This window comes from Coturnix japonica, chromosome 5 (genome assembly GCF_054131305.1).
Source record: "Coturnix japonica strain WE chromosome 5, WE-NBRP24, whole genome shotgun sequence".
NCBI classification, from domain to species: domain Eukaryota; kingdom Metazoa; phylum Chordata; class Aves; order Galliformes; family Phasianidae; genus Coturnix; species Coturnix japonica.
Window position 1 is genome coordinate 54,924,939 of NC_140667.1, and position 13,942 is coordinate 54,938,880.

The 13,942-nt window shown below is 46.5% G+C and overlaps 1 protein-coding gene across 4 annotated transcripts in view; it reads right to left on the reverse strand.

Moving 5' to 3' along the window:
* MAP4K5 (mitogen-activated protein kinase kinase kinase kinase 5) overlaps nucleotides 1-13,942 on the reverse strand; it is a 52,235-nt gene that overhangs the window by 24,094 nt on the left and 14,199 nt on the right. For all 4 annotated transcript variants that reach the window (XR_014946866.1, XM_085549724.1, XM_085549725.1 and 1 more), the window contains exons 3-7: nucleotides 3,769-3,859; nucleotides 2,486-2,550; nucleotides 1,715-1,770; nucleotides 431-478; nucleotides 298-340 (exon numbers count right to left, since the gene is read on the reverse strand). Coding sequence is in view for 3 of the 4 variants with exons in the window: in XM_085549724.1 (XP_085405850.1) it covers nucleotides 298-340; nucleotides 431-478; nucleotides 1,715-1,770; nucleotides 2,486-2,550; nucleotides 3,769-3,859 (303 nt within the window). In the remaining variant the exon portion in view is untranslated. The remainder of the gene's footprint in view (nucleotides 1-297; nucleotides 341-430; nucleotides 479-1,714; nucleotides 1,771-2,485; nucleotides 2,551-3,768; nucleotides 3,860-13,942) is intronic.

Sequence of the window (13,942 nt, forward strand, 5' to 3'; positions counted from 1 at the left end):
CCGGATGTTCTTATACGCCGAAGCGCGACACAAGAGGTTTGTGACACAGAGGACATTATCTAATAACACTGGTTGTACCAATGCAGTTCTGCTGTTGTGTGCTTTATCGTTTATAGGAAGCTCGATCACTGCTGCACATGTGCTCAACAAAAACAAGGCCACATGCAATCTGAATATCCTCACCAAGAGAAAACTCCTGCCTTAAAGAAAACATAAAGGAACACTTGCTCGACTCATCATTGACTGCAGCCAAAATCTGTTTGCTTTCTGTCTTCATATTAAATTCTGGCCACTTACCTAACTTGACATCTCCGTGATCTGTTAGCAGAATATTTGCACCCTAAAATATAAGAAATAGAATATTAAAATGCACTGTCAGGAGTATTTTCCCGCAGTAGAAGTTTTAAGGGCTCTCAAAGTTCCAAGTTACCTTTATATCTCGGTGCATTTTGCCCTTCATATGCAAATAAGCGAGACCCTGGAAATAAAAAGAGACGCAACCCTTCATTATCACAACTGTTAACAGGTGCCACTCAACCAGTTTTAATTACTGAATGTATTTCATTGAAAAATTAAAGAACTGAGATTCGCAGGTAGGAATTGTGCTGGATTCTGTTCCTCATCTCTCCCAGCTCCAGCCAAGGCGTGCGAAGATTCATTTAATCCAATACTGTTTAGCATTTTGTTGGTAAATGGACATTTCCAGAACAAGCCTCAATGTGCAGCACTGCTTTCCTTGATTAAATGAGCTACTTTATTGAAATCCTGAAGATTTCAACAGGTGCTCACGTGGCCATTGAGCTGCACATCCTGCAATACCAGTTCCTGCAGCAGCAGGAGATCAGGAACAGAAGTGCCAAGTAGGTGATTGGATGGGCCTGCACCCCCAGCTCCAGCAGTGAGCAGTTCAGCCACTGCTTCAGAGAAAGGTGTGAGGCTTCGTGATTCTCTTCTGCAGTTACCCACGGATGCAGGCAGTGGGGATGGTTCTGTGATTCTATGATGGAAATGTTCCTTGAAGAAACGTTCTGTTTGCATCACCTTATCTTGTATTTCTACAATTACAGGCAATCAGAAAACAAAACACCTGGTTGTAATCTTTTTTCCCTCTACAAATGATTAGAATTTAATGCCATAATCAAGCAGATGTTTTAAAATACATCTCTTTTTAAAAGGGAGTTATTCTTATTACCCAGTTACTTACCCTTTGCTTACAGGCTATTAGCTGCTTTCTGCATCGACATGCAGAACTTTGTCCTGAACAACTTCAGCACTGAAGCGCTGTGTATGATCAAGGCATGAAACCTGCCCAGACAGCACTGTGGTCCCAACCTGCAATGACCTGTCTTCCACATTTTCACTGCCACCACCAGCATCACCAAGGAGACAGGAACAGGACTGAGATTTAGTATTTCGGTCCTGCAGTGGGATCCACAGAGACATCTGCTCACGCACCTTTGTAAATTACAGCATGAAAGAAGCACTGCACTGACAATGATTCTAAGCAAATATTTGCACAACATTGCCATGCTTCTTGCTAATTCTTATTTACACGATATGGAAAGCTGTCTGATTGGGCTCAGGTAGACCCCCAGTGCTCACAAATGGAAGTGATGGTACTGCACTCTCTTCTGAAATCACTCATCTTCTGTCTCTACTTTTGTACACGTTCTGTACCATACATGGCTACAATACATCTGCAGAAGTACAGTACCTGCAAAGTCTCTCTGCAGACATATGCAATTTGTAGCTCTGACAGAGGTCCCGTCACTGAAAACAAAGATAAGAAGTGTGTAAGTCTGCAGCCTGTAGCGTGTAAATAACATCGTGAAACAGCCAAAAAAGCAGTACTGCCATGAAAGAAAGAGCCTTTTTTACATGGATTGTATTTTACATTGAGCTGAAAAGAGGGTTCTGTTTGTTTGTTTTACAGAAAGGCTTTCTGCAAGAAAAACAACAGCATGTTAATGGAAGACGATATTTGCACAGAGATTCCATATCTAATTAGCACCATTTCTGCTTGTAAGCTTCTTAGAGGTATTTTTTTTTCCCAGTGCCTTCAGAGAAAGGAGATCAGCTACCACTGCACACCAACACTGAATGGTGCAGGGCTGGCAGGGGGCAACTAAAGGCACAGAGGAGCTCACAACGTACAGCAACTGCAGTTACTGAACAGCTCTCCAGCAGGATAAACCAAGCTCCTGTTACCTAACCATCAGGAGTGAAAAGAGCAGTGTGATGATTCAAAAACAAAGTGTGTCCTGGCCTAGAATGGCAGGATATTAACACAGAGCAACTGCTGCCACTTTGACAAGTGCTCTCTACAAAATCTGTTGACTGTAGCTAAAAAGCAGTGTTCATTTCTCAAGAAAACACACACGTAATGCTGCCAGCACCAACCACCTCCCAGTCATTTGCCTGCAAATTTTCCTCTTTGCATAAATCATTCCAAGGGTACAAAGGACAAATTGAGTTCCCAAAGTACCGTGGTAGATATCTTGGAGGGATCCCCCGCCGCAGTACTCCATGCATATCCACAGCTTCTCACGGCTATCGAAAGAAAGGGAAAACACAGGCATCAGAAACTGGTTGATCACTCTCAGAATAAAGAATTTCCCTAATATCCAACCGAAATCTGCCCTCCTTCAACTTCAATCCATTTCCCCTTGTCCTGCTGTTATCTGCCCTCTCGAAGAGTTGACTCCCCTCCTGTTTGTAGGCTCCCTTTAGGTCCTGGCAGGCTGCAATGAGGTCACCCCACAGCCTTCTCTTCTCCAGGCTGAACAGGCCCAGCTCCCTCAGCCTGTCAGTCTATCAAAATGAAAGGTCACTGACAAGCTTTTAACTTATAACTTATCAGACAATGCTTTAACACTGACCTCGTAACTGCAAGAAAGAAGACAGAGAACAAACACCTGAAGTTTACCGTCTATCAGCATGAGCACATTAGAGGAGCCAGCTAACTACACAAATTCAATCTGAGACTGACATTACCTAATCACATCTATAAAACCCTACACGACCTGCAGAAGAACTGCTGGGGATTTCAAGCCCCAGCTATTTTGTTCCACTGAAGTCCACTGGGGCTGTACAGATTACTTGAAAAAAATGCAACCTTCCAAGAAATCCATAGGTGAAGCCTTGTAGAAAAAGACCAGATGGGCAAAGCGGTGACATATATTCCTATGGAGCCAACTGATAAACGGCCCTGTTCCACAGAAATGGAAAATCCACCCCAACTTGCTGCATACCATTTAACGTGTGCTTGCAGATGCAGCCAGCTGGCATCGCCTCGCTCTCAATATGCTGCATCTGCAGCACCACAACCAGGAGAAATAGTATTACCAGCAGCCCGCAGTGAGAGCCCTCTTACAGCTCACTGCCTGTACTTTCCCAGCACACAATGCTGCCATTAAATACAATACCCCAAAGCAATTCTGCTCGAGATAAACAGTCAGCTTGTTTTATATTAAGAGTGATAGGCATTTCAAATCCACCCAGCAAAGTGAGTAGGGTTGGATGTGTTGCAAGAGTCTCCAAGGGAAAAGTTTCTTTCTGTTCCTAGTGATAAAAATATTCCAGCCTTTTGGCCAGCAGAGAAAACAAAGTATTAGTCACTTTTTTATTTTGTGTGTTTTTTTTTAAAGCCAGAAGAGAACTGAATGGAATTCAAGCTAGAGCAGAACAGAGAGGATACAAGTAAGAAACCAGAGGGAGACCGCTGTAAGAAAAACCCAGCAGAATTGCAGGTAATGCAGTGCTGTTTACCTGAGATAGCTCCCAAAATAGGCGACTATGTTGCAATGTTTGCATTCTTTTACCATATATATTTCCTGCTGGATCAACGAAAAGTCATCCCCTGAAAAACAGGAAACAGTCACCATTAGAGCACACAGAAATGAACTTTGAAAGAGATCTGAAAGCGTGTGTGTAACTCACAAACACCAGCCATGGGCTTGGAAACTGCTAAGTCTTCACAAGGGTTTTCTGACACATCAGCCTCTTCAGTAGGTTTTCTACATACATCAGCCTTTCATTTTCCATTCTTTATGATCTGCTTTGGCGTGAATATTTCTCAGATGCCAATGGAGAAAGGCTGTCCTGGGAACCTGTGCTCCATGGACCAAGGCAGTTCCACAAGCACAGAGTGCCCTGTCAGGTAAGGAGAGGGCCCTGTAGGATGGGAGCACAATGGAGGCTGTCAACCCAATTGCACTGCAGCAGCCTATGGCGCCTGCAGAACAAGGCTCCCGGCCATGGGTGTAAAGACTACAGCTGGGTAAGGCCAGAGTCACCTCCTGAATCACAGAATTGCGGGGCTTGTAAGGGATCTCTAGAGATCATCAAGTCCAACCCCCCTGCCACTCCTGATAACCTTCCCTTCCAATTCCTTGGAGATGGCATCCAGAACAAGCTGTTCCACCACCTCCCTGGGGATGGAGGTGAGGGTGACTGGCCTGTATTTCCTGGGTCCTCCTTCTCACCCTTTCTGAAGACTGGAGAGGCGCTGACTTGCCAGCAGCCCTCAGGCACCTATTCTGTTCTCCACAGCCTTTCAAAGATGATAGAGAGTGGTTGGACGATCACTTCTGCCAGCTCACCATGGACTCATCATTAAAAACATTTTGTCTCCAAATGCTCTGCAGCAGCACATGGCCTGCACGCCCACACAGCCACACTGACTCACAAGGAGAAGCACACACAGAGCCCTCATGGCCTACTCCTGTGAGTGTGTTTGGTGACCAGGGTGGCTCCATCAGTTACCTGAGCCCTCTGGTTCGACTTACACAGTCTGCCGGGACTGATGTGCTGCCCCACAGTGCTGCTCATCACAAAGGAAAACTCAGCTTCATACACATTGAGCTGCTCACTCATATAGGGAAAGAAAGTAACTATGAAACACAAAAGGTAGAGAGGGATGCATTTGTACAAACATGCCCAGCAAATCCTTAAGGCTCCTTGAATATTCACAAATGATGTGGAGAAAGACTTCAGTAGGGAAAGAAAACAATAGCAGAGTTTAAAAAAAGACTCTTGACATTTGAAGCACAAACAGTACTTTGCGTAATGAGACAAAGAAAAGGCAACACAAACTAAACTAAGCAACTGAATTCAGTACAGACTTCACACTGTGCTGCTGGCTTTATGGGTCACCTTTCAGCCACAGCATGGCTTGAAGCTGCGCACCCTGCATGTGAGTGCTTGCTATGAACAAAGAGATGTTTAGTTTGAACCAGGTGGATGAATCCCTTCTACTTCTGTCATAAACACCCAAAGGGAAATGAGTAGATACTCACCGATACCTCATTTTGAAACTAAGAAGTTTTCCTAGAAAGTTCAATCAAAGCAAGTGTGAATGCAAAGAACCCCCACCCCCACCAAGTACTGCTTTCATCTAGCAATGCAATTTGTACAAAAGTTCAGATAATGCCAAATCCTCCAATCACAGCATCTTTGATAAGCAAGAATCAACATTTCAGAAGAGCTAAATGCTGTCATGTGAAAATCGGGGTCAAGAAGTGTTCCAAAGACCAAAAAAACCATCAGTACACAGCACCCTGAATTGCTCTTCTATATCACCTGGATTGGATCATCTGCCACTACCACCTAACCTGGCCTTGAACACCTCCAGGGATGGACGGGGCATCCACAGCCTCTCTGGGCAGCTGTTCCAGCACCTCACCGCTCTCACAGTAAAGAACTTCCCCTGACATCCAACCTACATCTGCCCTCCTTCAACTCCAAACCATTTCCCCTTGTCCTGCTGTTATCTGCCCTTGTAAAGAGTTGACTCCCCTCCTGTCTGTAGGCTCCCTTTAGGTCCTGGCAGGCTGCACTGAGGTCACCCCGCGGCCTTCTCTTCTCCATGCTGAACAAGCCCAGCTCCCTCAGCCTGTCTTTGTAGGGAGGTGCTGCAGCCTCTGAGCATCTTTGTGGCCTCCTCTGGACCCTCTCCAACATCTCCCTGTCTTTCTTGTATTGGGGCTCCAGACCTGGACACAGCACTGCAGATGGGGCCTCACAAGGGCAGAGCAGAGAGGGACAATCACCTCCTGTCCCTGCTGGCCACCCCTCTGCTGGTGGAGTGCAGGAGATTCCTATGACTGGACAATTAGAAATGGCTTTAAATTGCCTTAACCTATCATCAGTGTAAAGGTGAAAAATTTTTCCCACCAAAGGTACAATGAGACACTGAACTCAGTGCAAAGATGGAGATAACACCTGTGTGAAGCAACACGCAGAAGATGACCTTTTGATCTGCAACTACTAAATGGAGAACCTACGCAAGAAATGGGGCAACCTACAGAAATAGGAATTAAGGATTTGGAAGGAGAGGCCTGGGCTTTAAGTGAGCACAGAGCTGACAGAAAAGTAGCAAGCAGATGGAAAGGAGACGTAAGCATGAGAAAAGTCTGGCCAAAATCTGTCGAAAAAGATCCTGAAAGATCAGACCCAAAGATAGCAGAGAAGATGTATAGTGCTTCAACGACAAGAATGAATTCAAAACAATGGAATTCAGAGTTTCCAGGCAGCTGGAGTATTAATCTTGGCAAGAGATGCTGGAATAGGGCAAAAATTGAATATCCTTGGATAGCATGAAAATAAAGACAACAGTAAGAGAAAGAATTTGTAGAAAATATTTCATCAAGGAGACGGCAAGATAAGAACCCTCAGTTCCAGGCTGATATTATATCCATAGAAAGAGCTTTTCGGCTGTTTTAGTCATCAGAGATCTCCTGATGCCTAATAGCACGGAATTGGAAAAATGTCCTGTCTACTCACATGTTTGCAATTATGGGCTATGGGGCAGCCGAGCAAAAGCACTGCTGTAAATCACACAGGCAGCGCAGTGACTCACCACAGCGTGCTACTATCATGCAATTTTACCTCCCTAACGAGCCATGCAGGACACAATGGAGGGTTACAATGGAATATTCTCCTCTGGCCAGAGCCCGCAGTCCAGGCTGCGCTGCTGGGCACAAAGAGCTGCTTGTCCACCAACACAGCTGGTGGGGAGGACTACAGGAACTTGTGGCTGCATCATCTTATGTAGCTATCGGGTCAGATTTGAGAAGCTAAGCAAGGTAAAGCCTGGTAAATTCACGATAAACCCATATTTAAGTGAGAGATAATCGAGAAAACTGATGGCCCATTAACACTTGTGAATTCTCCTATTCGCAAACAGCTGTTCTCACCTAAGTGGAATTGGCACGGTAAGGTATGTCCTGCTTGGGCCCACACAGCCACTCTGCAGCGCAGCAAGGCCTGCTGGCTCTGGTGCCTATCACACAGCCTTATTCTGAACGTGCCTGACCTTAATGGCTTGCAAGCAAATTTACACCTGGTCATACTGTCATGTGTTCCACTGACTGCTTGGAGTGGTCCCATCCTGCAGGGTCACTGCTCGCACCTCTCCTGGCTCAGCTGAGATTCACTTCACTGTCCAGAAGGCTGCTTGGGGAAGAAGCTATTGTTGTGTTTGGTTTGTCCTGCATTACTTCAGCGCTGCATCATGGGATGACGCTGTGTGGGAACAGTGGGAGGGATGGGCAGGCAGCACCCAGGGCTCACACGCAACCGGGCGGAGAGAGCTGACAGCATCTGGAGGCACTGACAGTGTCACCAAAGGGTGGGACAGCAGCACTTACACAGAGCCCAAGTGTTGTGGTACCAGCCAGCCCCGAGCCGCTGCTCCCAGCACACATGGGCAGACACTGCTGTATGGGGTGCTGATGGCAAACAGCAGGGTCAGGGCACTGACTGAGCATGAACACTGCCACTGTGACATCCTCCTTGCTTTCTTCACCACCCTGCATTGCTGTATGCCAACCCTTTGGAAAACTGCAGAAAAAAACCCTATTAAAGTTTAACATCATTAAGAATAACAATTCTTTAAACGCCACTCCAGCACCTGAGCTGTTTTATCCATCCTTCTTCCCTTGGGATTAAAGGAAACCTGCAGTGTGACAGAAAGAATTCAAAGTCCCCAAACTTGAGGCTCTGAAATTTGATTCCAAGTAGGATACAACTATTTGGGAACAACAAGGTGTGGCACTGAGGGATGTGGGCAGTGATGGGCTTAGTGCAGATGGGGTGGGCTGGACTTGGTGATCTTAGAGGCCCTCCCCAACCTTAATGATTCTATGACTCTGTGATCCTCCTGCTGGTCTTCCTCATCCAAGTAACTATTTCTGTGAATGAAAGCTTACACTACGTGGGAACATGAGCTCACCCCCTCCGGATACATGCATTTCTGGAGGTAGAACAGATGACAAATAAACATGCAAAGCAAAAATAGGCCAGATTTCAAGGAATTCCAAATAATTAAAATGCTGGGCACTCTACATTAAAAGACCTCACTGTCTGTGTTTTGCTTTGTGTATGTTCCAGAGCAGCTGTGCGGGTCAGCAGTAGCACCCAGCAGTGCGTGGTACAGCACAAGCAGCGATGCTCAGCACTGAGCAGCTCTTGCACGCTGGGAGATGCAGGCATTCAGCTCAGACAGATGTAACCAGCAAAGGAACACGGGAATGGGAATCGAGGGCTGCTGGCAATGTCTGACTCAGTCACACCGGACATGATTCCAGCCCCAGCCAGTAAAGATGGAAGAAATAACCAGAAGTTATTTTTGTATTTCTTCAAGCCCTGGAGCTTTCAACAATTGTTAACACCCACAGGCTTACTCAAACAAGCCTCAGGCTTGTTCTTATCCATAGCTCACAGCATCCTTAGGGAACTTATTACATAGACTACACTGCAGCATTTCTCTTCTGCCCCAAAGGGCCTTGGAGCAACAGCTGAGTGCAGGCATCCCGAGAGAACAAAGCACAGCCCACACCTGGCTCAGCCCTAAGGGCTGCACTCAAATGTGCAGTACAAGCACCTACATCCAAACCGTGAGATGCAAACCAACCGTAACCATGTAGAGCTGGCTGTGGATGGACTGAGCACAGCACTACACAGCGCCGGGGGACTGTCTGCCCATGTACAAATAGCCTTGGATGGTTCCAGGTACAGATTAAGGTCCAGCTTGAAACACATAACCAGCTACTTCTGGCCCTTAGGAAGATCTCATATGGAAAACAAATGCTGAACCAGATGAAAACCACTAACAAGACTCTTCTGTAATTGTGCACTACAGATTACAGCCAGCCCTCAAAGCGTCAAAGGTTTCTGAGGTCACTGTTTATCATCACAGCTGTATTTACACCAGACGTCCGCTCATTTTAAAGCATTTTATGACATTTTCCCAGGGAGAAAATTCTGTGGAGTAAAGCTACCCTGGAAAGCAGTTATCTCTGCATTGACTCCACTCATCTGCTAAACCCATAGAAGGAAGTGGCTTTAGTGTTTCAGATGGTTTTGGCTTTTACGCTGCTGAGTACAGTTGGATTAGTTTCTGAAATAGAATTGGCTCCCAAATTATTTGAAGCATTCATACTCGGTGGATGCTGGGAAATGTCATTAGCATGCCATAATACTTTTGCCTAATGCTCTCCAAAGTCTATGCCAAAAAAGTGAAAAACACGGTCTGTTTTGATTCTAACAGCACAGCTCAAGTAACTGGTAGCAGAATCAGATACTGCCCAAAAGCTCAAATAAACTCACGATAGCAGCCCTCGAGGTGGAGCTTCTTTCTTTTGTCTAGAGAACAAAGGAAGGTGACAGCAGATGAAATAAAATGCATAGTCACACTGGGGTCTCAGATCTAAGATGGTGTCTACCTACTCATTACCTGCAGCAGATGAGGAACCAACAAGGAAAGGACACTGTTCCTATTTCTATCTCAGTGGTTTTGCTAGACCTCCCAGAACGCTGCCATCTCACTGCCTGCTGCTTCCTGCAGCTTTAATTCATCACATTTCTCACCCCCTGTGGGGCACTCCTTGTTCCAGAGGCTTTTGCTTTCTTATTCCAACTGCCCCCCGTGCACGTGTTAAACTACAGTTGTGTCTGGAGCTTGTGTTGAATCTGCAGTTTGTGTTTTTCCATCTGCAAATAAATTCCCACCTGTGAAGCCATCTACTCCTCCCCTACAGAAGATGCTGCAGATGACTCAAGGGGAGCCACAGTCATACCCAAAAGGACCTGTACTTGGGGGTACTGGTGGATGGGAAGCTGGACATGAGCCAGCAATGAGCCCAGAAAGCCAAACGTATCCTGGGCTGAATCCAAAGCAGAGTGGCCAACAGTGTCCTGCCTCTCTGCTCTGCACAGACACCTCACCTGAAGCACTGCATCCAGATGTGGAGTCCTCAGTACAAGAGAGACATGGAGCTGTTGGAGCACGTCCAGAGGAGGGCCACAAAAATGGTCCCAAGGATGGAACACCTCTACTACGGGACAGACTGAGAGCTGGGGCAGCATGGAGAAGCAAAGGCTATGAGGAATCTGATATCTAAAGGGGAGCTGCAGGAAAGAAAGGGACAGGCTCTTTAGCAGGGTCTGTGGTGGCAGAACAAGGGGAAATGGCTTCAAGCTCCGGGAGGGGAGATTTAGGTTGGATATAAGGAAAAAGTCTTTTGCAATGAAGGTGGCAAGGCACTGAACAGGTTGCCCAGTGATGTGGTTGATGCCCCATCCGTGGAGGCTTTCAAGTTGAGGCTGGATCAGGCCCTGGGCAACCTGATGGAGCTGTGGTGTCCCTGTGCATTGCAGGGGAGTTGGGCTAAATGGCCCCCAGAGATCCCTTCCAACTCAAAGGATCCTGGACTATTTCTCTGGTGACTGATGTATGAAATTTATGAGCAGCTGTGCCACGTGGTGTGGTAGATCTCTGATGACAGTAAAGGGGTGCCCTCCCTGGGGGAACCCCCCATGAGCAACACCTGACACTGGCTCAATCTACAACCTGATAGTGCCCTACAACCACAGCCCGAAGACTTTAGTCCAGACTTAAAATGAGCCTGAACACTGGCAACAAGGAGCAGCTGGTTTGTATTTTCATCTGTTAGGCTTTGAACAGCCATGTCCTCCTGTCCAGCAGGGACAGCAAGCTGCTACCATGGAGTTACACAGGCAACAGACATCCCAGAATGCTGAACATAAATAAATAAATGCTGTGAACCCTCCTCAGAAACAAAGCAACCCCCTGAAGAGATCTCTGCCAAGAGGCTGTGGGTGTCCATGCTTTGGGTGGAGAGGAGGCTAGTAATGTTTTAAAGGGTATTTGAAAACACAAAGCAAAATGAAAACAAGCCCAGAAGAAATCACTTCTCCAGGGCAAGTTGGACTAAAACATGATGAAACCTATAAAGATGTGGTCACTGATGCCTAATTAGAATGGGGTTCTCAGCAGTGATAATTTATGGCCAGAGACTCATGTTGTTCACTGTAGCACAACAATCTGAAGTAGGGCTTACTCAGCCTTCAAAGGATCCAGCTCTTTCTCCAGCTCCGACAGCCTCACACGTCCTCTGCCTTCAGCCTTCACACACAGCAGCTTGGCTGAGGACTGGGGCAGATCATGGAACCAAGTAGAGTTACAAACCAGCACTGCACTGAGTCTTCAGCCCGGTGTCCTGCTTCCAGCTGAGGATGCCAAGGAAGCATTGACAAACAAACCACATGGAGATGCTTGCCCAAACATTTTCCCAAGCTCCAGAGTTATGGCTCAGAAAAATCTCTCAGTAAGAGATGGCATCTTTGTATTTAACAGTCCTTCATGTATTTTTTCTCTAGCTCTGGTCTGGTGTCACCAATACGCACACACCAGTGCAAGGAAGATGGCTGCATGGGGACACAATGAAGAAAGTAGGGCCAAGACAACTGACCTGAGCCATTAAACATACCACTTTTCAGTTCTGGACCTCCAAACAAGGTGAACATCCATGATGTGTATAGCACCAAATAATCACAGAAAACAGACAGCTCTGCTCCATTAGGCTGCCACCTAATGAGATCAAACAGCGGAGAGGACCTGAAACAGCTGAAGGAGCCAACGAGTCACAGAGGTGACACGAGGGGCAGCTGAGGTCACACCTGAGGTTTTGCCCACGGACCACCAGCGTTGAGGTCACACAACCACAAATTCTAGTGTGGGTCAGTGGGTTCAGAAATGTAGGACATCTATGTAATAGGGACTGAGCCACAGCCATCGACAGCTGCACCTCACTGAGTGCACCATGCTGAGCTTGGGGAACACCTCGCCAGCTTGAGGAGATGAGAGGTGCAATGGAGGTGGCAGTGTGATGGGGTCACTTCGTCACCAACAAGGCCTGGCTGCTCTCTGCTTGTTTACTCTGCTGGCACATGTCAATGGAAACTTCAAAAAGGAGCAAAAGAAGAGCTGAAGCACCAAGCTGAGCCTTTCTTCTCATCTTCCACGAGGATTTTTCAAATTCTTCCCGTTGGAAAAAAACCAAAAAGTTCAGATTTCAGGAACTTTTAACTGCTTAAAAAACAACCAAACCAAACCGAAACAAACCAAAACCAACTTGGAAATGAGCAGCTCAGCTCATGGGAAATCTTACATCATTCAGACCAGAGGATCTTGGATGTGGGAAACCCCAAATTCTTTTGCCTGCAATCATTTTACCAAAGAGTCCAACTATCACCCTAACTACAAGGCAAAGGACCTCAGAGATTCCATGCGAGACTGTCACCTTCAAGAAACACGAGCGCATTTTCAGAAGGGTAAAACCAACAAACAAACAACACAGATGCAAAGACTTTGTTGGTGCTTCCACTCGTCTCTATAAGAGGTGCTCCAGCCCCCTGGGCATCCTCATGGCCTCCTCTGCACCCACTCCAACAGCTTCACATCTTGTTGCTGGTGGCCCTGGGCCTGGACGTGGTTCTCCAGATCCATAATAACTCAAGGTCAACAGGCACGTGGGAAAATTTTAGTCCCTTGGACAATACTAAACTTCTATGAAAAACGAACACACTCATTTAAAAACAGTTTTCCCTGAAACTTTATTGCTGAAATGTAAATTTAGAAATATTTGGTTTCTGAGATCAACTCTGATCACTGTACACAGTATTGGTCATAGAGTCTTCAAAGGAAGATGTACTGGTGCTCAAGCTGGTCAGAACTCTTGGGTTGGCACACTGGATTTGAAAAGGTCTGCTGGCCTGGATTTGATAGAAAGCTGGAGATACTACAAAACACAACACCAGAAGACTCTCTGTGTTTATGTACCTATGGCTCTCTATCTAAGCGAGTGAAGAGAATCAAGTAACCACAAACAGGACGCTGCATCTCCTTGAGCAAGAAATAGGAATATACAAACATGTCTTTAACCCGTCCAGTCAAGAAAAGACGCTGGGTGTGCAGAGAGCAGAGATGTTTCAGAGCTGGTCTTTAAAACCTTGAATGCCCAAAGAGCGGCTGGTAAGGACAGGCTTTTGCTCCAAGCAGGGCTAACTGCAGTCAGGTCACATTGCTCAGGGCCTTGTTCCAGACAACTCCCAAGAGTCTTCCAGAATGGAGATCCCACCATCACTTCTTCGGCGTTCTCCTTATGAAGAGTTTTTCCCATTTCCAACTGGAATCTCTCTTGCCATAGCCTGTGCCTACTGGCTCCCAACCCTTTGCTAGGCCCCCCACTCTGCACATCCACAGTGGAAGATGATGTTCAGGTCTCTCTTCAGCTTCTTGCCTCCAGAACAAAAAGCCCAGTTCCATCAGCCTTCCCTGTGTTATGTGTCCTTCCAGATTTTACTCTGCATTTCCTGCCTAACAAGTCTGTGTTGATTCCCTGTAGCACTCCAGTCACAGAAGTTAACCCACCACATCTCCATAAACCCTACTACTTCCTAGCTTTGTGACCATACATAAACTTCCAGTGTCCCTTGTCCACAGGCTACAAGTGATACTAACTGAGCACTGGGAAAGCCCACATTCACAGAGGCATCATCTGTCCCAGAGAGCCAGGACCCCAAACACATACAGCACAGGACTGGCTGTAGAGACATGAAGGAGGCAAGGAGATGCAGA